The sequence below is a fragment of the Microchirus variegatus genome, assembly GCF_963457635.1.
Source record: "Microchirus variegatus genome assembly, chromosome: 2".
Classification (NCBI taxonomy): domain Eukaryota; kingdom Metazoa; phylum Chordata; class Actinopteri; order Pleuronectiformes; family Soleidae; genus Microchirus; species Microchirus variegatus.
The window spans coordinates 31635692-31660326 of NC_139803.1; the positions used below are offsets into that span (position 1 = coordinate 31635692).

A 24635-nucleotide genomic window follows, 5' to 3' on the forward strand; every position below is an offset into this window, starting at 1 on the left:
GGGAAAGAATAACAAGGAGTTTCAGAGCCTCTGCTCCAAACTGAGTCTGTACCGACTCCATCAATCTCATTTCTCTCTTGGTGTAAAATCCTCCTTGGATCAGGAGCAGAAATGAAGCGACTCCTCCTGTGCAAGACTTAAAACAACCATCGAGTGCTTGGCTGATCGCTTCTTCTGTCATGTCATGTTCCAGATCTGCGTAGTGCAAAGCGACGGAGCGTCCGTGCACAGTCAGATCACACACTTGGTTTGATCCCAGAGAGGTGACAGCGATGTGATGGTGTTTATCCCCACAGCTCTCCTGCAGCAGTGATTTAAAAGAGGACCATTCTTCCACTGTGGCTATGACCACCACCATCTTCCTCACGTTACTAGCACTGTCTGATGAAACAAATAACAGTCAGAAGTTGTCAGTAACTGTTTCAAATGTACAAAATATGTTTTATTTAGATGAAAACAGTTTGGAACAACAATTGTTTTGTTCCCCCAAAAAAACCCCAGAGCAGCAATTCAAATAAAGTTGAGTGCCTAGTTTGCAGACAGAATCATTTCCTTGAGTCATAGCATTCCAAATGTGCAAAAACATTGATTTCCATGTACAGAAAAGCATTACTCACAGTGGGACATGTTTTTGGCAGGTGATCCAGCAGCGAGTCTGCTGTCAGATCCTTGTCAGCTCCAGAAAGCAACACGTGAAACTGGATTCTCTGGCTCTGAGACAAGTATGATGAACGTCCTTTAGCCATTCACTGTTTTATAAAGGAAGTGCATTCCTCAAAACAACCTGGAATGAACATGCGTCTTCCTCATGCTGTTGTAGACTTTCTTCTTTTCTATGTAAATGTAGCCTCTGTTGTGCCTCTGTATGGGTTTTTTATGTAATATGTGTATTAAATTCATTTGTAATGCACATGCAAACATTAAACACACATATCTGTTAAAAAAATAGTAGTTAAATGATAGTTAAAGTTATTTTTAAAAATGTTTCATCATTTTATTTCACATTTTATATCTTGTACATTATATCTTTTTATTTCATACTCTTTTAATGTAATAAAATGAATCATATGCATCTTGTATTATACCAATATTACAATATTTATTTTATAATCACAACTTTCTTGTATTAATTTCTCCATATTGACTGCTTACTTTGTCTTAAAATATATTCTGTACTTTTCATGAATCACCTTAAAAATTTTAATATTTAATGATTATTATATTCACCATAATAGTAAGTATAATGATAGATTATATTTACATTTATTTGTAAACCACCTATCCAAAAATAGTTATAAATTTGACCTTTGAAATTTAAACCAGAAATACAAAGCATAGCAATGACACCCAAAAATCCTATTCATGGTTATATTATTCAATATTCAATGTAATCATCAGAAGTACTTCATGTTGTCATTATTTTATTGGACAATAATAAAATCCTTTTTGTTGCGCTGCTGCCTCTGTCAAAACAAGACACTACTACACCGCAAATCTGAGGTGTCATCTGCCGAATGTGGATACACTAGCACGGCTTAATGGTTTGAGTTCGCCAATTGTGAACAGTATTCTAAAAAAAGGTACACCATCAAGCCGGAATAGATTTACAATTCGTGGTTTATATGGTCAGAGATTCGTCAAAACGTCGCTACAATATTCCAAACCCTCCCCTTTCCCTGAGTGAAATGGTTCGCTCCGTTACCGTGTGTGTGTACGTTCTCCAGGGTGATGGAGAAGAAGACGATGTAGTTTCTCGGCCTGAAAACACACCACAAATAGCTAACGTTGTTCGGTTTAAAAACGTGAACTGTGCGTGCACCGCGACGGTCGTCACAATGGCCGGTATAAGAACAGTGAACGGGAAATTGTCGGGGGTCAACCCAGCTGTCAGGTAACGACAATATCGAGCTGTGTTTACAGCTCGAGCCAAGCTAACCTAGCAAATGTTAGCATGGAAGTCAACCGCTGTGCCCATTATGTACAGTCGATACGTAAACAAACGTCAGCTGTCAATGTAAATGAACGTGCTCAAGAAAGTATAAACATTTCACCAATATATAACTTAGGCAAGTCAGCTGTAACCTTAAAGACAAATAGTGATGCCATTGCTATTTTTAATTAGCTGCTTCAGCTACATAGGCTATTCGTTTTATAAGCTAACACTCAAACGAATTAATCAGTTATCTAAATGGCTGGTGATTAATTTAGTAATCATTTAGTCATTACAGCCCTTGCTAGTTATTTGGAATAATGACCACAGAATAATTTGTTTTTGTATGTCTCCAAATGAGGCAGATCTCTCCTCTTCAAATAGTGGCACAAACAAATGCATTTATTTAATCCATTAGGAGGTTGAATAATACTTTTTAGAGTATTTTTTTAATGCAGCGTTCTACTATTTACAGAATTTAATCCACCCTACCCTTATACTCAGTTTATTTTATTAGTTTATATTGGGGACAGTGTTGGAATACATTAATCTCAGCAAGAAATAAAGATCATACTCAACAACATACCCATACACAGTATAAATGTAATGTAAAATCTCCCTGTATCCAGAATAATAATAGCACAAAGTGTCACATTAATCCTGAGAAAGTATAAGAAAGGGTTTTAGATTAACAGGGTCTTATTGCATTATTTAATGGCCCTATAGGCTGATTGTACAAAGAACAGAACATGTCTAATAAGTCTTATTTCTATTCTAATCTTTCTTTAAGAAGCCTTTCATTAGTAAGGCTGGAAAATTTGCATTTTGGCTTCTTTTTTTTAAAAGCGTGCTGAAAGCATCTGGTAGACTTTAAGAATAAACCTTTTAGCTGATTATTGATCTGAAATTGTTGGTCATAATAGCAAAATCTCTGGCTGTATTATAAAACAATATATGATTATATTTCCCAGTTGCTGTCGCCTGCGTCAGGTCCAGTCTCTGCTTCGTGAGAGCGGTGTCTCCACTCCTGAAGGCATCTTGTGCTCTCTTGGTATGTTAAGTCTCAAATGTTGTTTTATCTTGAGCCTTTGTTTCTTTATCATGCTCTGGTTAGCCGCTCTGTCAACACCTAAAGGTAGAGAAAACTACTTTTTTCCGCCGCAGATGAGAGAAATGTAATCATTCAAGACCAGCTAGTGAATATAAATGCCTTCTTTTATGTGTGTGTTCCAGGAATTGAGAGCAGATACAATGAAGGGTGCACTGAGCTGGCGAAATACCTGTTTTACGGACTGTATGGGCAGAACCCGCTGAATATAGAACACACCCTTGAGGAATTCCCAGAGGAAATGCTGGATGGTTAGTTCAGATGTTGTTTCGCAGGTTTTTCAGTCATATCTTTGTGTATTGCTGTGGTGTTTACTCACGCCGACACATTGTTTTCTGTTTTCCAGATGTGATCCTGCTGATCAAGGCGGAGTGTGTTCATCTGTACTGCAACCCACTGAATTACAGCTACCTGTTGCCCTACATCTCTCACTGGAGGAACCTGCATCTCTACTGCATGACAGAGGCAGAGGTCAGTCCTGTTTATGACAGTTCATGAATGCTTAACAAAGTCGCAGGACCTATTTCAGCTGCGACTTAATCCCCTGCAGATTGGGCTGCAATTATTTTCCTTATCCATAATTCTGTTCTTTATTTTCTCAATTCATCATTATTTGGTCCAGAAAATGTTGAACAATGTTGATCAGTGTTTTCCAAAATCAAAATAATGATGTTTTCAAATGGCTTGTTTTGTCTAGAAACTAAAATGATCCAGTATTAATTTTTTTAAATTATTATATGGAACAAATAATCCAGTCAGTCGATATCAATTTTTTTATTTATCATGATAAATTGTCAGATAGTGAAAGATTAAGTTTTGTTCTTTGCTTTTACTTCAGTGAAAGTTAAACAGAGAAACTTTTCACAGATTATGGGTTGTTTCTCACGGTGTGTTTACACAACACATAAAGATATTGATTAAGGCTTATTTTGATGATCAATTTATCTGAAATGTTCTGGTTTCTTTGCTCCATATTAAACAGAAATCATTAAAACTGAATAATGTTGGTTTGTGGGCAAAACAAGACATTAGAGAACATCATCATCTTGAAGTTTAGGAAACAACAATCAATATGTTTTGACATTTTAAGAACCAAACTGCTAATTGATGTATACAAAATAATTTGATTGATCTATTTCTTGGCTTGTATTTCTCAGTGTTGTACCCACTGTTGCAGTGTTCATGTCATTAACTGAGCTGCGATTTCCCACCCATCACACACACACAGTATGAAGACGAGGAAGCAGCGGAGGAATTCAAAATCTTCAGTTTTGTCACAATGGTGCAGGACTGCTATCGTATCGGAGTTCCTTTCAGCGCGCAGGGTAAATGTCCTCATGTTAATTCACTATTAATTGCATCACCACAGTCAAGCAACACAACCTTCTGTCCTTTACTGTTTTTTTAGGACACATGCAGAAGTTTGACATGTTTATGGTGGAAAAGTGGCCCCTGATTCAGGCATTTGCTCTTGAAGGCATCGGTGAAGGGAGCTTTTTTACCCTTAAATACAAGGTAAGATTTTTATTGAGCTCTCAAATTTGATAAACATTAAATGTGCTTCTTATTTGAGCATGGTGTAATTGTGTTCTGTATTATGCTTTTTTTTCTAGCTCATGGACATGAGTGAGAAGCTGTGGCAGGTGTACAACAGATTGGACCCAGTGTCTCTGGACAGTCTGCTCGCAGAGGTATCACTGATTTGGGTTATTATAATTACTTTATAACTTTTCCACTAATATTCTTCTCCCATAAAGAAGAAATAAACTGCACACAACATTCTTGTGCATAGTGAAGCATACAATATTTTATTATTTTTATTTTTCTCTTTCCAATATCAGATCCAGTGATTTTGATTTAGAGTATTGGATCATCCTGAACTTTTATACGGAATACAATACAACTTAACTGTCAGCTTATATTGTTATAGTTACATTCAAAAACAAGGAAATGCACACATTTAAATCAGTTGTTACCAATTTTCTTCAGATTCTGTTGCATTAATTAATACCCAATGTTTTTGTGAAAATATTTTTATTTATTATTGTTACTTACTATTGTTGTTATTATTGTTGTTATTTGTGACCTTAACTTACATTTCAGAGGTCTCATACCTTAAACCTAACCTCTGTGTTGTTTATTTTAGGACCTGGTAAACTTTGAGAAACAGTGGAGTCAGTTTTTCTCCAGTATGGACCTGGAGAGTCATCTGTCCATCCTAGAGCTGTCTGAAGCTCAGGCAGGCGAGGTGAGTCCACAACCGCAAAGTCCAAGAACTGATCAAGCAGCAGCTTACTGAAGGACTGTATATTAAGACGTAATAATTGAGTATATGGTGATTTTCAGTGTCCATTTTTTAGTTTTTAGTCCACATAAAGTGCTTTCCCATCAATCTGCAGGCATTCCGCACGTATTACTGTCACGGACTTCTCTCGAGCAACATCACAGATAAAAGGTATTAATATTATTCATGTTGAAAACATTGTGTTTATTTGAGCTTTTGTAGCATGTGAAAATAAATACTCTGATTCTCCTTCTAGTAAAAGTCAGCAGCCCTTTGTGTTGTTCGGGAAGCATTCTTCCTCTGAGGATCTGGAGAACTATTCCTTCAACTTCCCCTCGGAGAGTCATCAGGTCCGCAACACAGGGTGTCAGGGTTCTGCAGCCACACACATGGTGAGTAAAAGAGAAAAAGACACCTTAGCCCTTAGTTAGTTAGCCCTGGGGGAATCAACATGGACTAAAATGACAAAGGTGATTGAATTTTAGCTTAGTGAAGGAACAAAAGCATCTCTGTGTAAATTCTATCATTTGTCACAAAATGCTCTCAGTAACGACTGCAGACGATTTCTGCATCGTTGGCTGACAGCCACCTGGAAACAGTGGAGCTGGCTTACTGAAAACCGAGAAGAGACTGTGCATATTCAGTTCAATTCGCTTTAAAACCCTTTTATTTGTCCCCAGCAGGTAATTCAAGGCACATAAAGCAATTGTTACAGAACACAGAAAAGGTCTGTTAAGTCAAAGTCAAAATAACATTGTTGAATAAAGAACAACGCACAGGTAGTATTTACATAAGGTGCAAATTGTTTGGTATAAGTTCATGTAGTCAATAATGTAGTGTAATGTCTACTCGCATTGTTTTAACAAGAAATAAGATTGTAACCATTAGAAGAAAAAGAGAAATCACACATTGGTCAGAAATGAATTCATGTAGAAGTGCTGATTAGTGTAAAAACACTGTGAAACTGCAGCGGATCGGACTCTAATCCCTCATCTGAATGTGGCTTTTGTGATCCGATCGGAGGACCCACTCAGGATGTACCGGGAACACTCAGACCTGAACTCAAGACTTGATCAGAGCGGATTAACTTAATGCGAACACTGATTTCAGTTATTGCCATGTTTTGAAGTGGAGGAAGCACACATGGAGAGACGGCATATAAACGCCACACAGATGTCCCAGTCAAACCGAACCAAATTATCTTCAACATCTTGTCAGATTAAAATCATTGTGTAACAGCTTGGAGTATAAACGTGACTAAATAACAACAAGCCTGTCGTCATTTTCTTCTAGATCCTGCAGTGTGTTTCTCCCAAAGGACCGCTAGCCTGCTCTCGAACCTATTTCTTCGGAAACACTCACTCCCCGTACCTTGGTGAGGTTTTACTATTATCTTACACCTATTATATTAATAATATTATATTATTGATTATTCGAAAGAAAATAGAACCCAGCATGAATTGTCTCATACTGTTTTCACTCACAGGAAATCAGAACACCGTGCAAAAGAAAACAGAAGCCTTGTAAGTGCCTTAAGATTTTTATTCACATTTTGCCTTCAAGCCATTGATTAATATTTCCTTTCCCCCTCTCCAGACATTTGTCACAGATTTATTCAGCTGCTGTTCAAGCGGTTCTTTCTGGAATCAAATGCTACTCTTCTACATCCAGTGCCACCAAGGTAAGGAGAAAAAACACTTCATTTAACCTTTATTTCACATGATCGTGCCATTACTCATGAAGAAATGTGCGATATTGTAGGCGAAGGATGTCGCAGAGAACACCTTCTTCGTGGCTTTGGACTCCATGGGTTTGAGCAAGTACCGCAGCTCACTCAGGTACAGATTTATTCTCATTGTTTTCGCTGGTGTTGACTGTATTGGTCTTTTCAGCCAAGCGTGAAGTGAAATGTGTTGTTTGATTTGTGTGTTTTTTCTCACCTCAGGTCCAAATGTGAATTCAGCATTCAAGCCGTGAACAACCAAGGAAGGTGAGTGTCGGCTCATCCATTCACACATTTCAAATAATGGAATAAATAATCTGGGAATGTTTTCTTTTTCGTTTGTGCTTGATACACTGTAAATACACTGTACAATAAAATATCTATATAATAAAATACACTTATTATTACCTTTCATTTCAGATAATACCCGTTTTATTTCTTTGGCTAAATGAAGGATATTTACGTGTGTTAAAAACAGTAACATTGTCTACAAACATGGTCAGATTAAACTTTAACACAAATAATTAGGCTTACTTTATAATATCTAGAAATATTTCACAAATGTAATACATGTAATTTTGCCTCTTTAAAATCAGCATAAATCATCACAGAAACCGTATCACGATATAATGATGATCCAAAATCTAAGACCATATCTTCATGTCTCAAGTTATTGATTATTTTAGAAAATAATCTACAGGTTAATTGATTAAAAAAATAATAAGCAATGCAGCACTTGATGAGAGGATTTCTTCACAATTAGCACAAAACATTAACTTGGACCAAGATTAATGTCAAAGATTAAGGTTATTGTGACGTCATAAAAAGCTTTTTTTGCTTTCTTAATCATTTCACAGTGAGAAGAAGATTTCAAAATTGACACAAATGTTTGACCTCTAGTCCAGTTTCCTTTAAGTCGACCTGTGAAAATGGTCGTGGTAGTTATTTTTCATGTTTTTCAGGATTATTCCTCTGACTGATGAAGAAAGCCGTTATGTGGCAAAAACGGTACGTTTTTAAAAACATAATTTTAACTTGTTGAAACAATCAAAAGACTTAAAATACCGGACTATTTGCACTTTCTTTATGAAGGCCTCCATGACTGTGCACGACATCCCAGACCTGCAGTGGGATCAGGGGAACCTGGGCTCTGTCGTCTTCTCTGAGTCCTTCCTCGAGTCCAGCATCAACATTCAGCAGAAAGGTACAGTATGGATTAAATAACCTCAAATTAGAACAGATCGCCAATTGATTCCACACAGGAAATTTTATTTAAATACTGTTTGTTTGTCTGGTCTAAAAATATCCACTTTCCTCTGAGGATCATTTATGTATTGAGTTATTCTGTCTTTGCCGTCCTTTGGCTTTGTTGACAAGTCTGTCTCCTGTCCTGCAGATGGCACTGTGTCCTCAGACAGCTGCTACACCATCCTGACGACAACTGTGCCGCGATACGCCTGCTGGCTGGTACGTCTGCACAGCAGAAAAACACAGTGTATTTTGTAATTACAGTGAAAGCGGCACTGTGTTTTGGTCACTGAATATTATTTTTGGGAACACCATCGAAGATGTTTGGCACACGTCAGTGCTCAAACTGAAATATTAGGCTTATTTGATTATTTGTTACATGAATTCCAGGATTATTATAATTTACTGATCTATTTAGGAGCTAATTTGCATGTTTTTTATTGATTAGATGAGAATTAGTTACTTGAATTTTAGGAGAAATGGTCAGTAGTGCATCCCAGTAACTAGACGTCCTTATGTGAGGAACTAAAAAGCAAATGGCAGTTGTTAACAATTATATTTTTTGCTAGTATAGACTGGAGTCTGTCCTATATAATTATTTGAATATTCATATAATCTACAATAGAAATAAACAGTTTTCCCCCCATTATTCTTAGATGGAGTCTGATGTGAAGCAGTCTGAGCAAGCCCAGCATCTCACTAAGGTATAATCATAAGCTTCATGTGTTCACTGAGCTGCATACTTGAATATATGTACTGTATGTCTATTAAAATTGAACCTACAATAAGCTGCATTAATTGTCTTACACAGACCGAGGAGGACACTTGTTTGGGGACGGCTCTGACTGTAGCAGACGCTGCGTATGTCTTCTCCAGCAGTCAACTCTCCATGCCTGAAGAAGGTGAAGGTTTCTCTCTCTTGCAATGTTTTTCTATTTTACAATCTTTGCCATAATACTAATATCATGCGTTTTGTTGAATGTCTGTTTAAATTCTAGGGAAGATCGTTTTCTTCTCTGAGGGAATCCTGTTTATTCATTCTCAGTATGGCAGCATCACTCTGTCTAAAAATCACATCAATACCATCAAGTTCTATGATCCGGTATGTGCTTATAATATTATGGAACCGAATCGTGCAAAAAAAAAATCATTTTAAAATAATTTTGTGTGGTGGCAGTTGGTGCCACAAATGGAACTCACTATTATGGGGTAAAAAAAAAATCAAATGCTTCAACCCTAATGTGCGTCATCTTCTCCCCAGGACTCAAGCTCCGTGGCGTCTCTCTTTGTGGAGTACAGCAGCAGTCTGCTCCCACACCTCCCGTTCCCGGTCCACAGCGCTGACCGCTGTCTGGTCTTTGCTCTGCAGCCCAGGTCTAAGAGCCACAGAGCCTTCTACTCCAAGGTAACTGAACATAAACCTGGACGGATTCAGACTTTGAATGTACTGATTGTTACTGCAGTACATGTACCTACATGTTTGCACGTTGTTCAGCTTATCTTAGTTGTAATACACAAAAAAGTTTGACATGACAAATAAGAACATAAACTCGTGTTTTACAGTATTAAAATGAATCTCGCCATACAATAGTTAAACTAAATATTTCAAGTATTTTACTCCCACCGTGAGTAAAAATGTTTATTATGATAAAATATAATTATAGCTGTTAACAAAACAGGAGCATAGCAACATGAAGGCAAAGTCACAACATTTCAGACCAGCAAATGTCAACATGAATAAAACAAACAAGAAGAAAGTATAGCAAGCATAAGAAGAGTAGGTTGGAGAAGCTCAGTGGTGAAGACCGGTACCTTGTGTGCAGAAGACATCATGGTTGCAAGTTCAACTCCACCCCTGGCAGGTTGTGCTCAATTCCCTTGTGAGTCTCTTTGGTTAAAAGAGAGTCTCCTAAATGAAAGTTTTAAGGAGTAAAGAAGTTTATTACCTTTACCTTGACTGTATTTACTGCTGTAATGCAATGCAAATAGAAATGTTTTAAATCTTAATTTCATTAATTTAAGATCCATCTATAAATTGTCTGACACTTTTTCTCTCTTGCTTGTTCCAGGTTTTGTCAATGTGGCAAAACCCTGAATCTCGACTCAATCTGCAGCTGCAGGACCAAGAGCAACTGAGCTGGAGCCAGAAAAACATGTAAGAACGTGTGAACTTCTTAACCAGATCGCTCTGATGGTCCTTTAACCTCATTCCTGGTCACTTTATTGTATTTATTTCAGGCACGCCAGACTCCAGAAGCTGCACGCCAGTCAGGAGCCCCCAGTGGCCAAACGCAGAGGCAGCCTGAAGACCTCGTACTCTCAGCTGCCTGAGCAGGACATGTTAGTACACACACACACACACGCTGTGCAGATCTGCAGAGTTAGACATGAACGAGCGATGAAATCCGACGCTGCTGTGGGTATCACTTAATCAGGACTATGTATTCCAAAAATAGTATTTATTAAGCCTGTGTTTCTTGACACAGTGATTTCTCCACTTCTGGTCTGTCATTCTGCTGGTAGCAAAAACAAAAAAATTATATTAATAATAATGTAATGATAATAAAAAATAATATACATGATCATGTGGCTTTATTATTTGGACTTTATAAACTATTCCTTTGATCAGTAGAGCTACAAGCCCCAAGTCATTTTTAAATCTGCCACATCTAAACCTATACTGTACATACAACTGTTGCAAAAAACTGTTTAAAATCCACCAGGGATTAATTTTCATTTCTGGTCCAAAAATGAGAGTCTAAAACCTAAAATTCTTACATTTTGATCCCCTGGATCCAAAAGAACTTTCTGGATCTGTATAGAACTTTACCTGCTTATAGCTGTTACCATCTTAACGAGATAAACACATCTGAACTTGTTTAAGTTTGGGGGTAGCAACAGTAGCTCAGTAGTAGAACTGATGAAAACATAACCTCCTTGGCAGAAGAAGATGTAAACCAGGATTTGAATCCAACATTGAAGCAGGGAAAAGTACATTTTCCCCCAAAAATATACAAAATGGTTGTATATTTTTTTAAGGTTTGAGTATTAAGTTTGATTTTCTTGTCATATCACCGTAATGTGAGCAATGTCGTGACTCCATTCCCGCATGTGTATGTACTCACTCTCTCCAGGTTTCTTCAGCACTTTGCCCTGAGCAGCATCAGTCAGGAGCCCATCCTGTACGACCACCTGGGGGTGCTGTTCCCCTCTGCAGAGCTGAGGAATGCAGTCGGTGGCCCGGGAGACAAAGTGAGCATGTCGGCTATACTTGAAAATGGCACAATAAATTAACAATAAAAATGTCTGATGTGGGCTTTTTAACATGTGCAAAGGTCGTCATCAGTATCATCACCGGGCTGCCAGGAAGTCACAAGGAGAGACTGTGCAATTACCTGGTCCAGCTGAACAAGGAACACGGACGGTACGAGTAAATACATCTAAAAAATCTGGCTTTTTTCCCCTCAATTTTTTTACTTAAAACACAAACAAAAACAACTTAAATGTACAAAATTTCATTGCATCTGCAGGTGGGTGGTTTATGAACCTGGTGTTGACAGCTGTGACAGCTTCTCAGCATCTCACCTCCAGCAGTATTTGTCTAGCTTCCTGCAGAGTCAGAGAGGCTCAGGAGGAAAACCCCGTCTGTTGGTTCTCTCACCTGGGTAAGAAGACCCGCTGATCTGTCAAGACTTATTGTGGCGAGCAGAGTTGAACTAAAATAGTGCTTTCTTCCTTTCAGAGTAAAATGTTTATTGTCTCATCTTTCTGTATCGGTGTTTTTAAAAGTCTCAAAATGTCTCCACTTGTACAGATACACCGATGTTCTTGACGTGGTCCAGGCTGTGCTTTTCCACCCCGACCCTGTAATCCAGACACGCTTTGCCATCGGTGCGGTCACCGCCTGTGTGGACCCTGTCGCTTCCTGTTTGGAGCACAGGTGAGATTTCTCTCATATCCTCCAGTTCTTGCGTTAAAATGCGACAAACAAATACGTGTCACAATTTTAAAAGGCACGACACTGAAAGAGAAATGGCCCTGAGAGCACATTCCTCAGACGACACTAATATCTGGTTCATTATTTAGATCTGCACCAAATTTGACTTTACTTGTATATTGATGTTGTTCCTTATTTCTGTTGCAGTAGTAAAAAAAAAGGGAAAAGTGAAAAGAAACCCCCCATATCTATGCAGACAGATGGCCCAGAAAACAAAACCTTATAGACTAGAATCTCATATCCAATTCCTTTTGGTCCAAAAGCCCTTTTAATTCCAGCTTTAATTTGTTTTTTCTTCACCAGATCTGCATTCACTCCTGTATGGGTTTAGAAATCCCGGTTAAATGTGAAATAAATAATATGTCAGCCAAGATTTCAGGGCTTGTACATGCAGAAAAATATGTGATTTATTGATTTAGTTCAATCATCTTAAATGTAATTTGCAGCATGTAACATATTTGAACTGAATCCTGAAAAGCACAACATCCTATTTCTCTCCAGTGTTTCTATCAAAGGCTTTTCCTTTTGAACAACCACATCTATCAATTTTGTATGAACAGAATCTCAGAGAAAATTCTCTACATCTCTACAATTTCAGTTCCAGTGGAAGTATTTTAGTTTATAATCAGTGTGAGTAACAAAGATGAGCTGCAACAAACAACAAATGGTGGCTTTGTTTTTGCCTGTAGCGGCTGATGACAGACAGGGTCGGATGTTGATAAACTGTTGAAGCCGTGGTCGTTTCCACGACAAGGTCACATGACACGTTCAGCTATTAAATCTCAAGGCTGGTTCCCTTTCACCGAGAGGATCAGTCCTCCATTTAATCTCACTCCCCTTTTGTTGCAGGCTTTAGACGTAGCTTATGGAGCTTCTCACTCACTGTCATGGATTGACTGAGCTCCTCCACACAATATCACATAGCACTCCGGTTAATATGCAGTTTTCCAGTGCACTGCGACGCTTGGTCAGTGTGTCGAGGTCCACGTTTTTTTTTTGCAGCACGTTTTAAAATGACTCGAGTTGTGAAAAACTAAAAGAAAGCATCAGGAAAGCACACAAACACAATTTACTTCAGACAGTCTGTCACAGTTCTAGGCTGTACATTTTGAGCTTTAACAGGTCTTTAAGGTTCAAGTTTGAACAAATCTCTTTGTTTTCCCTTCACAATTACTATTTTAATGCTGAGTCGTTTATCTTTTAAATCATAATATTATCATACCCTTAAAGGGTATCAAAAGGGTTCTGTGAACCCCATGGAGTTTTTGGGCCCCCCAGTGGTAGTCAGCTCAGAACCTTTGCTTCACATGAGGTGATTTCACCCCAGCAAGCTTAACTTAAGCTTAATAATAAATCTAAAGGGTGTTTGAGACCCTGTGCTATAAACACGCTGCGATGTTCCTGCCTGAAGTGACTTAGCTGTGGAAAAATGTGTAATAATAGGTTCACTCGCCATATGTGGTTACCGCTGACTTCTCCATGTGAGGCGTCTTCAACCGAGCCCCCATTACAGTCTGTCGCCATGGATCGTATGGAGGTTTGCAGATTCCTTCTATGGCGCTAATTGGGTGTCATCTTAGACATGACCTGCCCATCACCCCTCCCCCCTCATACATACATAGCTCTCTAATCCCACAGATTCACATGTGTGACCAACACACCCTCCTCAGTGAATCTCATCAGTCAGTCATGATCCATTCTTTATGATGGATGTAGACAGTTCATTACATCAGGACAGGAAAGATAAATGCCTTTCAAATTGCTGACCCCCCTTTGTCCCTCCCTCTGCTCCTCCTCCTCCCTCCCTGAGAAGATCCATCGTGGCTTGACTCAGTGTGGTTTTTCAGAGAGCACCGCTGTACAACACTGATCGATTTAAAAACTCAGGATAAATTATGTTAAGATTAAACGAGATTACAGGAAGCTTTTACATTGGTCAGTTGCCAGTCTCAGCCGTGATGTCTTCTGATGAAAAATGTCCCTGTGATGGATAACCGGCTTGTTAGCCGAGGGCCATAACATGGAATTAGTCTGTTTATGGCTGCACAACTTTGGCGAGCGCCCATTAGTCATAAATACAGATATCATTAGTGGTGATATTGTGCAACGAGACATGAGATCCAGGTCTAGTGTGTAGGATTTAGAGGGATCTATAAGCAACAATAGAACGTAACAATTATAGTCATGTTTTCAGTGGTGTATAATCCCATGGAATCTTTGAAGGTTTGGCTAAAATTTGCGATACATTTCGATTGACAAGCTGTCAAATGTGACTTTCATTTACCTATTATGTAAAGGCGGAGGAGCATTCATTGTTTCCACAAAATTAATGCTATAATACTATATACAGTGCCTTTTAACTAAATACATTGAGACTAATTATGTGTCATTTTAAAACACTAATCCTATTTTCTGCTTAATCCATTTACAGTGCAGCAGGGACTATTTTAGTTCAAGCCAAATTAACTCATGTTTAACGGATAAATAATGCAGTAAAAACTGCTCATTTACAATTTTGTGTCTCTTCTCTTCTGCTGTAGAATTGCCTTCCCAAAGCTGTTGGAGCAGTGCAGCCAAGGTGAGATCTGTGTGCTTTCCTCTTTCCCAGCGACGCAATGCATAGCAAAGAGAGACATTTCTTGCAATACTGAGGAAACACCATATTGATCATCACTGTTGTTGTTGTTGTTGTTGTTGTTGTTTTGCTCTTTTAGTTCAGCAATTCCAGCTGTACTATATGCCAGGCTGCAATACATTATCCTTAAAGGTCAAGAGATGTGTTTTTTTGTGAAATAAAATCTGACCAAAAGTTACACACATATGAAAAATAAATGATGAAAAATTCAGCCAGCAAAAACACACTGTGTAAAAAAAAAAAAAGGTCTATTAATATTTTAGCAGTGCCTTGGTTTTGGCTTCCCTGACCTGTGACATGTTTACCCTAGAGATGGGCATAAATATTCAATTACTAAAAATGAAAAATACAGATATATTTTTGTATTTTTTTAGAAGTGCAATAGCAATAATCTATAAAATATAGTATAATCTTTTCACTCCAATAACACAGTGGGGACCCTGCAGAAGTGATGACATTTACCAGTGCCCTTGAATGCATCACATTAGCTGCTCCTCTGAGCTCAACATACTGTAAATCCTGCATTAACTTTCAATGCCCACTTCTTAGCTCTAGTGTCAATTTTCTTCTTGGAACCCACGTCCTCCTAAGATAACGGCTCAAACATTATTCCCAAAAATTTGAAATAATCTACAGAGGAGAGAATCAATAGATGTCACATGATATACCTATTTAGACATGTAAGCAATGTGGCGCTAAAACGCTCACCTGGACGCACATCCTTTTGATCTGAAAATGCCGTTTTCAAATGAAAGCATAGTATGGATGTAGCCTCAGTACCAAATCACTTGGTGTGTCACATCTCCAGCTCGCTGTCAGGATACAACAGCAGCAACACCAGCAAATCAGCCCCAGTGTGAGATGTGGTGTTTCTGCAGTGGCTACACAGACAGTGTTCTTTAAGGAAAGCGAGCCAGCCATCTCCTGTGATTCATATTCCCTTCTCTGTGCCTTGTTGGATGTCAGGTGCTGTGAGTACAGTGGTGTTCACCGGGCTGACAGCAGAGCAGAAGCACCCTCTCATGCAGCATGTTCAGCTGTTGGTACGCTCTGCCAACCCCACCGCGGCCTTCATACAAGCAGAGAGGGGAGCTGTCACCAGGTGGGTGCCCACAGAATCACGATCTGTGACACAAACAGTTACTTAACTGCGTTTATCTTTGCCTAAAATATTCACGATAGAGCACTGCTTTAAGAGTCCATGGGTCAACCTGTTCGCCTTGCACAGGGACGTGTCCTGATTTCTCAAAGTCTTCTTTATGTGAGGAATGTTGTGAGATAACAATACAAGTACTTCTCCTTCGTGCGACACTTAAGATAATTGTTTTCTCTAAATGAGTCCCACAGCGTTCTCAGTTTATGCTCCGGTGAGCGGCTTCAGTCGTCTCTGTGTTATCAAACATCTCCAGTATTACCTTATACACTACCATTCAAAAGTTTGGGATCACCTATACAAGTTTTTCATTAAAAGTCACACTTTTATTCATCAAAAGAGTTGCAAAATGAATAGAAAATATAGTCAAGACATTGACAAGATTAAAAATAATGATTTTTATTCAAAATAATCATTTTGCCCTTCAAACTTGCTTTCATCGAAGAACCAGCAAAACTGTTTTCAGCTGTGCTAACATAATTGCACAAGGGTTTTCTAATCATCCAATACCTTCTAACGTGATTAGCAAATACAATGTACCATTAGAACACAGGAGATAGAGTGTATTTCTGATTCATTTAATGTTATAATCATTGATAAGAAAAAGAAAATGATTTTGACCTTTGACCCCAAACTTTTGAACGATAGTGTACACGCAAACGCTCCTTCAGTCTGGTCTGATATTTTTGCTTAACAGAGCCTGTTTTCAGATGAAGAACACAGCAAACAAACATCACATCATATAATTTCTGTTTAAAACAGAAGAAGAAGAATAACATCTGCAATCGTGAGAAGCTTTAAAATGAAATTTGCACTTTCTCCTCTTTTTTCTTGTCCAGGAATGAAGATGTGAATCTGATATTTTCCGAGAGCAGCTTCAATGAGCCACAGATGCTGAGAGCACGTTATGTCCTCTACCCTGGATGGTAAGACCCTCCCTCCGTGCTACACTTTGCTCGCTGTGACCCCTGCGTGTCCTCGACAGTCAAACTTTTGGCCGCTAAGCAACAGATTGCCGTTGGTCCCTGCGTACCATCATTCCTCTGTCCTTCCTCGTTTCTCTCTCCCCCTGCTGTTTAATTGCCACTTGACTGCAGCGGTGGGGGTATCGGCTGCTGATTGCGGTAAAGCCCCTCAGGGCATCTTGTGTTCTATCACCAGATGCCTCCTGGCTGCACAGTAACAAGCTGTTGGCCATGCAGTTGCCATGTACACAGAGGGGGTCTCTTCCCTCTGGACCTGGTCCATTCGGCCTTCATGCCTCAGTGGTCAGCCTAATATGAACCTCTGCTAAATCCTCCCCACAGATCATACACTGGATATCTGGCCAGAGTCTGGCCCCCTTTTTGATGTACTTATCTTGAAGCTTTAGTTTGTTTACATCAGCGTGTTTGCGATGCTTCTTAGATCTTCATTTAAGACCCTCTTTTCCACCGTCCACATGAAAGTGACCGCGTTTACAGATCCATCATCCACTTCCACAATTTTAAACAGTAAATCACATTCGCTGGCTGCTCTCCTGTGAGCAGCTGGTAGAGTAAACAACTTCCCAAGCCAAAAGACAAAATGGAGCACAAACACTTGGCTTGCCTGCCACTGAACTTGTCACTATTTGTGTAATGTGCTCGTGTTGTGTATTTCAGGTGCAAAGGGCGCTTCTTCTCTGGTTCTGGGTCTCTGGTCCTCACCCAGCAGCGCGTGGCTTTCAGTCGGCCCCTAGAGAGGCCTCTGTTTGTTACCCGCTGTAAAGGTGAGATGGAAAGAAAGCTCTCCCCCCTCCCTCCCTCTCCCCACGCTCGTTTTTTTGACTCTTACACGTGACACAGGCTCCAGATATGAGCTGGCAGTGTTTTGATGATGATTACATAAGCTGCCTTTCCTCCAAATATGGAGATAACTGAAGTCTCGGAGTGTTTTTTCAGTTGCACTGCATCTTGCTTTTCATTATCATTCACATTATATATTATTTCTGCCAATTTTGTCTTTTGAAGCAATCAAGTCGTCACTAAAGCCAAGCCCTTTCCAAGGAAACGTGTACAATGTTTGGGGAAGAGTCAAATTTTCTGGTAATTGTATACGTCTACGTTTCATTTTTGTCACATTCAAATGCATTTTTTTTTAAACTGCAGTGCCTAACTTTCAAACGTGTCGGTTAGATTAAAATCATTGTAAAATGAGGTCATACAATACCGATGAAGTCGGCGCTGTTTCTCTGTATAGCAGTGTTACATTCCGGTTACATTCTCACACTGCACACAGAGTGATCTGTTTTATCTAAAGACAGACGGAGTCGACAGCAACAGTGAGCGAATCTGACTCAGAGCACAGATAAGGAAAGTGAATTGGACTCCTCAGAAAACATGCTCATTCCCCAGTTTGATGCGATAAAAGTTTTACTGTCCCCACCGGGCCCTGCGCTGCTGCTATATACACACAAACGCTCCCTCAGTCAGGTTTCCAATTATCGCATCTGTAAAATTTGACCAAAGAGAGGGGCAATAAATGACGTCACCAAAAGTTACGCACTGCAGATTTAACCTTTTTGAATTTCCAGATGAAATATTTGAATTCCAGGTTTACTAAACAAAATGTGACTTCTTTCCTTTGATGAACATTTGACCTGCATTTGCATTTCCCACTTTTTGGGAATTATTTTAGAGAAGGCTGCCCTCGAGGCAGACAGGAAGCTCCAGACGGTAGGAATGCTGCTCAGTGGTTGCTCTGGTGTCTGGTGTTTAGCATTCAAGCTCATAGTTCACCTTGTTCAGTTTCCTCCACGTAGTTTTCCTCACTCTTTCTTTTTTGTGTCATATTATCAGACCTGTTGCATGAGGAGAAAGTGCAGGCTGTCTGTGAGGAGATGTGCAGAGAGTGTGCAGAGATGTGTAGAGAGTTGGGAAGATAGTGAAGAATGGAGTGAGTGTGGAGACTGTATCAGTTTATATTCACTTATTTTACTTTGTTTCAGTTGTCGTACTTAGCCGCCGTACATCAAGCACATATTTTACATTTAGCTCGGGGCATATTTGACATGTTTTCAATCTTGTTTTGTTTCTCACGTGAGTTCTGTGAGTCATTTTGGGAGTCACAGCGGGGGGCTGTATAGATGTTTTAGGCATTAACACCCAACCGACAGCATGCTGTTACCATACGAAGCTGCTGGAGAAGGTGTCGCACGAGGTGTGAACTTAATGTGTGACTAGGCCCCCTCATCTCTGGAACCTCCAGACTCGGAGCAAGTGATGGAGGTGAGATTCAACACGCTGAGCGGGAGCCTGAGCATCGCCACCGACCACAGCGGTGACCCCAGTGACTCCTGCTTCATGGTCTTTGATGGCGTCGGATTGACTGAAGATGGACTGAAAGACTGGCTCAGGCTGTGCACCAAGCAGGTAGACTTTGAAAACGCTGATCCACCGTCATCAGTTCAGTCAGTCAAATATGAAAGAATACAGCGTTTTGTGAGCTCAAGGCTGTTGTTTCTGTTTTGACAGAGGCAGAAAAAGAAGCCTAAGAAGACCAAAAATACCCTCTCACCACAGGAAATCAAGATGGTACACGTGAGTGTGTTTATAATTATGTTAAACAGCCTCGTACCTTTACTGATATGAGGCTTTGTATCCAGTGTGTCACTCATATGTCCTATTCATTTCTTATCTGGGTTCCTTCACTGGTTTTACAGCAGCATATTTAGGCTTTGTTTAATTACAGCATGTCATTTAAAATCTAATTTAAAAAAACAAAAAAACAGTGGTCAATAAGTTAAATCAAGAATCTGACAATGTATAACAGGGTTTCTCAATCCTGGTCCTGTATATTTTAGGTGTGTTTCCCTGCTCCATCACACCTGATTCAAACAAATGGGTCGTTATCAGGCTTCCACAGAGCTTACCGACGAGCTGACCATTTGAATAGGAACTTGTGATTGGGTCAGCAGTGTAAGGTTGGGACTAATCAACAATCGGAGTCAGGTTTTACCACATTTATTTATTTAAGTTAGTGTTGCAACACCAACCACTCAACTCAGTTATAGCGTTTGTATTTAGCAGTGATGGAATTTGATGGAATCTGAACTGCATTAAAACCACCGTGAGGAATTTTGTCAACGAGGAGTCATGACTTTATGAGCCAGCAGCTGTTTTGTGGGTATATATTGAATTACGAGTATGCAAACAATGCATATAATCGCTTCCACGCTGACGGTTTCATGTATGCCCTGACAGAAGGTTTCATGGCAGAAGTATCTGATGTGTAGCTGATGTAAACATGGATTTAAATATTGTAGCCATTAAAGTAAACATATCTATGAAGTTAGCTTTGCTGGCTTTAAAAGTTATTCACATTGTTCATAAGATTTGTGGATTTATTTTTGGAATTATAATTAGAGCTGAAACAATTAATCGATTATTAATCAACTACTAAGTTTATCGTCAACTATTTTGATAATCGATTAATCGTTTTGAAGCTTTTTTCATTATTAAAACATGATTTCTGATTTTTTTAGCTTCTTGGGTCGTTTTTTCTTTGCTCCATATAACAAAGAAATCATTAAAACTGAATCATTTACATTATCTGGACCATCAACAGATTAATCGATTATGAACATAATTGTTAGTTACAGCTCTAATTATAATATTAAAATCTCTTAATATACAGTACATTCTGATTTGGCTGCACAAATGTCCCTGACAAATGTCTAGAACGTAAACCTATGGGCCAAAAGAAATTGAAATGACTTAACTTACAAAAGCCCACACCTGTGTATACACAAGTTCCCCACACTTACTCCACACGTCAGAACAAAAGCCGATCTGTGACGTCGCTGTAGACCTCTGCACCACTATAAAGGTGTGATGGTGAAGCACAGACCAGTTGAAAAGTGTAAAACCATTTCCGAGGCTGTGAATTAGGGATGGGACTTTTTTTGTCGACAAATCGATCGACAATCGACACTTGCGCACCTCGACAAAAAAATTACACATGGACCTCGACAATCAACTCTAAAAATGTGTGAAATTCCCATCCCTACTGTGAATGTTCCCAGGAGCACAATGGTTTTAAAAAGTTTGAAGCAACCAGAACTTAAACTGTAACCATTCATGAATGACCTTGGTCGGGATAGTGAGTGAGATCTGCAAAAAAAAAAGGACTGAAAATCTATTTTCAACGCTCACCTGCTGGATAATTCCATCTCTCCAGTTGGTGGTCTCATCATGGTGCTTCTCACTGGCAGGGGACAAGGAGAGTGGTCAGACCCGAGGGAAGCATGAATGCAGCAAAATTTAGAGCTCAGCACGACAGCGCAGCAGCCAAGTCGATGCTGGTGCAGCTTCAGGGCACGGACTCTGACTGCTGCCCTCAGCTAAAGCTCAGATTAAAACCTCATAAAACATATGTGTAGAGACACCTGAAGGTGGCTGCTGTCACCCAAGCTGATGGAGCCTGTGACGATCGGCCAGGAAGAAAAAGATAAACTGGCCAAATCCATGTGTGCGAAGTCTGTAGAGACTTATCCTTGAAGGAAAAAAATGGTGTAATTGCTGCCAGTGAGACTTCTACAGTTAACTGAGCCGAGGGTATTTTGTAATGAGAGGCTTCCGTTTTTGATCTTTAATACATTCATTCATTCTCAACTGCTTTATCCTCTTGACGAGCCGGTCTCAGTCGACATACAGAGCCAGGACACAACCATTCACTCTCATATTCACTTTTATGGTCAATTAAAAGTGTCCAAATAACCAAATGAGAGGACCCACACTCACATGGCCAAATCTCAAAAGATGATGATTGATGGATCAAATGCACAAAACAAAGTTTGGACGAACCAATACCAGAATCTTTCTTGATTATAAATGGTGACTAAACTCCATGTTACGTGTTTCTGTTTAGGCGAGCAGGCGCTTGGACCCACTGCCGCCAGGCTACTTCTACAACGGCTACCAGTACATCGACATCTTTGGAGACAAACAGAGCTTCCATCCCAGTATCCTTTTCATTCAGGTGGAAGGACAATCTGAGTCAGTGAAGCTCGGGGTCTGTGTTTGATAAGTGGAACATTCTTTCATTGACTTCTTCGATTGTGAAGATCTGCCTTTATCTGTATTTATTATTGTGAAAGTCCCTCTAGAATTGTCTTCCCCACTTGTCAGCCATCTTGTTGATACCTTTTTCAGACTAGTGTCACCAGGTCTGGAGAGCCATAACACCTTTATTTAAAACTAAAGTAGCCAATATGGAACTTCAACTGCCTGCGGAGTAGATATATTTCGTGTTTGTCAGGAAAAGCAGACGATCCACACCAGGGAAAAAAGGGTATTTAAAGGGTAAATAAAGATATGTGTCATACTTTTCTATTCAAAATGATTTTAAAGGTCCAGTGTGTAAGAATTAGTGGCCTCTAAAGGTGAGACTGCAGATTGCAACTAATGGAAGACACCTCCTAAGTTTGTCATTGAACTACGGTGGCCTTCACATACCAAAAATGTTGGGTTTTTTTCTTCAATTACGCAGTACGCTGACACTTAACAAAAAAAAAAAACATAAAACACATGCTCTGGCTGGTTTGTCTCTTTGGGCAGCTGAAGAAATATGGCGGTACAAAATGGAGGCCACTCGTAAAGCAAGACCCATGTCTTAAGTCCTCAAGAAAACCAAAAATATATAATTTTATAAATATATAATTTTACACTTAAATGTGACACACTGGACCTTTAAGTGGTCTGTTTCTTCTCCATAATGCCTCCTGTGTTGTTTGGTTCCCTTACATTGCCGCGACTGCAGACATAGGGGAGTTTTTAAAGGACTATGTCGCCGAGGCCAACAGAGAGATCGAGCTGTTCAACCGTCAGCTGGAGCTGCAGGAGCAACCTGACCTGTTTGACCCATGATGGAGTCGGTGTGTGTGTGTGTGTATGTCCACTGCCTCCATCTTTCTCATTCAAATCCAAGATAACCAGTGTGGGAGGGCATAGGGTGGAGGAAGAGTTTATTTAGCCAACATTCCACTAGAATAGTACAGTGTGCGCTCACACAGAACGTACCACGATAGAAATTGGTTCATTTTCTGTGTACTGGGTCACGTTTAGGGTTGTTTTTAATAATACTGCAAATGCCACTTGTGATACCACAGGGAGGCGATAACATCAACAACAATAACAAGTAATTAATGACAACGCAAATATTAAGCTGTTCGATGTTGGGCATATTTTTTAGCTCCAGTTGTTTTCAGTGCCTTGACTTCTGTCGGCTGCCTTTGTTCGTTAGCTTTTTCTGGTTCAAACACTTTCAGACACAGGTAACGTCGCACAAGACCTTACTGTTGATGTCAGTGCTGATGCAAATGAGCATCTATCTATTCAGTATTTATTTATTTTACAGCCCTTGTCACGTTGTCTCCTCATGTGGTTGCATGAAATGACATCACCCATCAGCGGGCCAGTTATGTCACACGATGGCTGTTTGCCCCGCTTCCCTCAGCGGCCGGCAAATTAAGCCGTTAGCGGTTTGTCAAGTCGGGTGTTGTTTGTCAAATTAAAGTGGCAAACAGATTCCGTCATTTGCTTATGAATTCAGATCAAAACCAGAGAGGAGAGTCGTTGCGGCAGCTCCGGACCAATCTGAAACTCAACACAGCACAGGAGTGCTTACTTGAACCTCAGCGTTTTTTATTTAAATTGCTGCGCCTGTGGCGGGCCGTGAGACTCCCTCACAATCGGAGGGAATTTCCAGGCCCTCGCTGCTCTGGCGTTCTGTTTATCACAGTTGGCAAATTAAAGCCTCTATTTCTGGACAGGCATGGATAGCCGTGTGATGCCGGTGAGCTCCCTGGTGGGGTTTCTCAAGAATCGCTCCTCCTCTGTTGTCACCCAATCCACGGTCCACCTGTCAGCTTGTCTGCGGCAGAGGGAGCGTTTTGGCCGTAGAGCTGTAAACATTGGCCAGCCTGTTGGCTGCAGACAGCTGATGGATGATGCCATTAATCACAGAGCTGTACGCCACCCCAGCGCTTTATTTTAAGACTCCTAAAGTGAATATAATGAAAAAACTGAGCATTTCTGTCTGAAAAGACAATGCAACGTCCTTCAGAAACTTGTCTCTAAAGCACTGACTTCAGTTTATTATAATGCTGCTAAATTTCAGTGAGGAAAACTCCATATTTCACTGTTTTGGTCCAAATATTTGTGAGTCGAGTTTGAACATTCCCATTTTACTTTTAACGCATAATTGTGGGTCACGGGGAGAGAAGAGGGAAATGAAATAATCCAGGGAAACTCTGGTCAGATTTGGGTCAACATTTTTAAGTAGAACTTCTTAACTGAAAGTTGATGTTTTTTATCAGTAATATTTTATTTTTTTTATCCGTGATTTGTGATGATGCAGAGCGACGCTACTTATTTGCTCTGCACTCATTTGTTTTATGCACTTAACCGTATGTACTTATCAGGGTTCCTACAGCAACACAAAATGTGCTTTCACGTCCGATTATGAGTTAAAAGTGTGGTAAATATGTGGAATTTAGGGACCCTTCTACATCTACACCTGGAGATGTAATGGCTTT

At 39.7% G+C, this 24635-nt stretch overlaps 1 protein-coding gene across 1 annotated transcript; it reads left to right on the top strand.

The window, feature by feature from the left end:
• Positions 1-1810: 1810 nt before the first annotated feature.
• On the top strand, positions 1811-23535 carry dnaaf9 (dynein axonemal assembly factor 9). The gene is made up of 37 exons (XM_083885946.1): positions 1811-1891; positions 2902-2981; positions 3164-3289; positions 3385-3509; positions 4267-4363; positions 4447-4553; positions 4652-4729; positions 5185-5286; positions 5438-5493; positions 5579-5714; positions 6616-6697; positions 6809-6845; positions 6919-7003; positions 7084-7160; positions 7268-7312; positions 8008-8053; positions 8138-8249; positions 8442-8512; positions 8950-8997; positions 9105-9195; positions 9292-9395; positions 9555-9698; positions 10363-10448; positions 10532-10633; positions 11428-11545; positions 11629-11717; positions 11824-11958; positions 12108-12233; positions 14831-14868; positions 15892-16027; positions 16918-17004; positions 17722-17828; positions 18070-18144; positions 19307-19470; positions 19573-19638; positions 21968-22061; positions 22859-23535. Exons 1-37 carry the CDS (start codon positions 1836-1838, stop codon positions 22963-22965), a joined length of 3435 nt encoding a protein of 1144 aa, XP_083742072.1. The 5' UTR covers positions 1811-1835; the 3' UTR covers positions 22966-23535.
• The last annotated feature ends 1100 nt before the right edge of the window (positions 23536-24635 follow it).